Raw genomic sequence first — 3,171 nt, forward strand, 5'->3', positions numbered from 1 at the left:
CATTTTTTTCTTTCCGTTTTTTTGCTGTTTTAACTTTTTTATTGATGTTTTATTAGTTCTGCTGTCCTTCTTTCCTTCTCCGCTCCATTTTTTCTGAAGAACACAACCATAAAGATGAGTGGACCAAACCGTCCTCCAGGTGGAACCTCTTCCAGGACCATCTCTGGTCTTTCCTGCAGAGCAAAGATCAGACAGAAATCTGATCTATGAAAGTTCAACACTCAAAGTTTTTACTTTTCATCAAAACTGTAGATAAAAATAAAAGATTTTGAAAGTCGTGACATTTTAAAATATAGAAAATCCACAGAAAACATCATTAATGTCACTAAGAAAAATCAAATAAAAACTAAATGAGTTTAAAACCTGCTGAGGAACAAAACCTGTTTGCTTTGAGCGTCTTAAACATGACTCAGGATCCACTCTGAGGATTCATGTTGCAGCCGTTAGTTGCTGCCAGGCGAATTAATTATTTATTCAGCTGCAGGTAAACCTGAATTCCAGTTTACCTGCATTCCAGTTTAAATTCCATTTATTATTCAAACTGGTAAAAACAAAACAAACTAAACCTGAGAAAACCAGTCGATGCATTGAGCTGCTGACTGTGCAACACTCCCTCCCCCTGAGCAACATGGAGCAACAGTTGCTCAGGGGGCAACTGTTGCTTTTAAAGATTCTTTGTTCTTTAAAAACACAGAATCTTAAAATGAACCCAGGCTGATTGGTGAGTTAAAATGGACAGTAGCATAAAAGCTGCATGATGAACGGTTCTTTGCAGGTTAATATTTTCTGCTTTTATTGTTTCGTTTATGTCCAGTTCTGATGATGAAGATGTGATGGAGGAGCATCAGAAAATCAGCAGGATGGTGGGAGAATCACTGCAGGCTGCAGATCAGGAGCAACTAGAGCCGACAGGCAGGAAGAAACCGCAGCTGGTCAGGTATCCACTATGGGTTATTAAATTTAATTTAATTAAACATACTTGAGGGACAGAGAAGGGATCCCCAAAATTACAAAATTATATATATATATATATTATTCTAGTTTTTTATTCATTAGCATCCACAGTGTTAGCCTCATAGCATATTGGCTAAGTTATATTTTAGCATTTTTGCAATAAAATATGGAAAAGACAGATTTTGGACTGAAACAAATGTTCTGAAAGACTGAGGTAATGAGCAGCTGGCCAGCTTATGTAGCTTTGAAGGAGATCAATACACAGATATAAATATGACTATTATATTTATATCTGTGTATTATTGCCTATTAGGCAATAATGCTAATAGGTTAGCATGTGGGCGCTACACCAACTGCCCAAACCTAAAGCAGTAATCATAAACATTCATCCGCTAACACTAAACCCCATTAAAAACATTTATTAGCATAATCTAATGCTAAGATGGCTAAATATTTCAAAGTTATCACAAACAGTGTTGGCGTCGCAGTTAGCTCATTAGCAGAGGTGTGTCCAACACTCCATGTTGGATTTATGTTAATGTGTATTTAAAGTAGATATATTTTTATTTTAACCTATAAACCAAATTAGCATTAAATTAGCATTGTTGGAAGTGAAGAGTCATGTATGGAGGAATAAAACTATATTTTTTTATATTGGGTAATAATTCTCTCTGCTAATCTCTGCAGGTCAAAAACTTTAGACAACTCCATGCTGACTCAGGTCCAGATCGACCCAGAGTCCAAGATAGACAGGAAGAAGTCCCACTACAGCCAGGTGAGTCTGATAGGTTATTAATTGGTTCTGTCCAGGCCTACGATCAATATCTGCATTTCCACTGAGTAGGTAACTGCGTAATTTGACATTTCAAAAATAAATTTGCCTAAAGGGAAAAAGAAAATGTAGAAAAAATCTCAAGTTTTTTGAATAAAAGTTTTGTTGCTAGGGTTTTTTTTTTTTTTTTTTTTTTTCCAAAATTGGTTTATTTCACAAAACTACAATGGAAACACTTTTTTTTGCATCACATGATCAACAACAGGATGTTACCACTGGCAGAAACCACAAAGAAGACGAGAGGAAGTAGTAGAAGGATGATGGAGCAGCAGAGTTTTTAATGACTAATCAATCAAGTAATGAATTGCAGACATTTCTTTCTGCATTAATATCGTCTCTCCAGAACATTTTCATGAACCATTTATTAAAAGGTTTTCTCTTAGTGAAGAAAAGGTTCTCTACCCAAATAAATTATATTTTTATAAATGTAGGGGTGCTAATTTTTCTTAGGGACAATGTAAGTGGCCAGTGTCTAAAAACGTCGAGTCACTGGAATGAGATCAAAAAGTGTGTGTGTGTGTGTGTGTGTGTGTGTGTGTGTGTGTTTCAGGCGTGTAACTAAATACAACAGACCTACTGATAGTGGAAGACCTTGAAGACACAACAGTGCTCCGTTTTCTGCTCCAAGAAGATTAATAAATAACATGGAATTTCATAAAACTTACAAAATGTTAAAATGTCGTCACACAAACCAACTGGAATGATGTTGGAATAGATCAAGCAAAGAACAAGTGATCACATAAGATGGAAAAGAGCAAATGAATGGATGGATGGATGGATGGATGGATGGATGGATTGATTTCTGGCAGTTAAAGCAAAACTAAAATATTTAACCAATTCATCAGTAAAAACTTTTCAATTTCTGTTATTTTTATAATTTTTTTCCTTCCAGTTTTGTGTTTCAGTGATATTATTTTTTATTTCTCAGTGAAGTTTAGACAGGAAGCCGCTCGGTCAGCTCTCAGCGCTGTTTTCTTTGTTGCAGCTTTCCAAGAGCAACAGTCAGTACCATAAAATATTTAAGGAGATCAGCAAAGAGGAGCAGCTCCGACAGAGTGAGTCTGAACGGTCACAACTCTCTGCTCCACCTTAAATGAACCTCAAGTCAGAGCTGAACGTCTGATTCCACTTTATTGATCCAGGATGACGTGAAACAGCTGAAATATTCCCTGTTTTAAATATTATATTACATATGAGGCTGCTCAGCTGCTAACTGAGTCACTCACCTGCCTGCCAGGTTACACCTGCGCCCTGCAGAAAGACATCCTGTACCAGGGCCGGATGTTCGTCTCCGATCACTGGATCTGCTTCCACTCCAAGGTTTTTGGCAAAGACACCAAGGTACCACGCACACACACACACACACACACACACACACACACACA

The 3,171-nt window shown here is 37.0% G+C and overlaps 1 protein-coding gene across 1 annotated transcript in view; it reads left to right on the plus strand.

Moving 5' to 3' along the window:
* Positions 1-785: 785 nt before the first annotated feature.
* Positions 786-3,171, plus strand: part of gramd2b (GRAM domain containing 2B) — an 11,304-nt gene continuing 8,918 nt past the window's right edge. The window contains exons 1-4 of the mRNA XM_015029961.1: positions 786-937; positions 1,642-1,729; positions 2,772-2,841; positions 3,024-3,127. Of these exons, the coding sequence (XP_014885447.1) occupies positions 807-937; positions 1,642-1,729; positions 2,772-2,841; positions 3,024-3,127 (393 nt within the window). The 5' untranslated portion in view covers positions 786-806. The remainder of the gene's footprint in view (positions 938-1,641; positions 1,730-2,771; positions 2,842-3,023; positions 3,128-3,171) is intronic.

The sequence above is a fragment of the Poecilia latipinna genome, unplaced genomic scaffold, assembly GCF_001443285.1.
Source record: "Poecilia latipinna isolate Pla-1442-1.1 unplaced genomic scaffold, P_latipinna-1.0 Scaffold168, whole genome shotgun sequence".
NCBI lineage: Eukaryota > Metazoa > Chordata > Actinopteri > Cyprinodontiformes > Poeciliidae > Poecilia > Poecilia latipinna.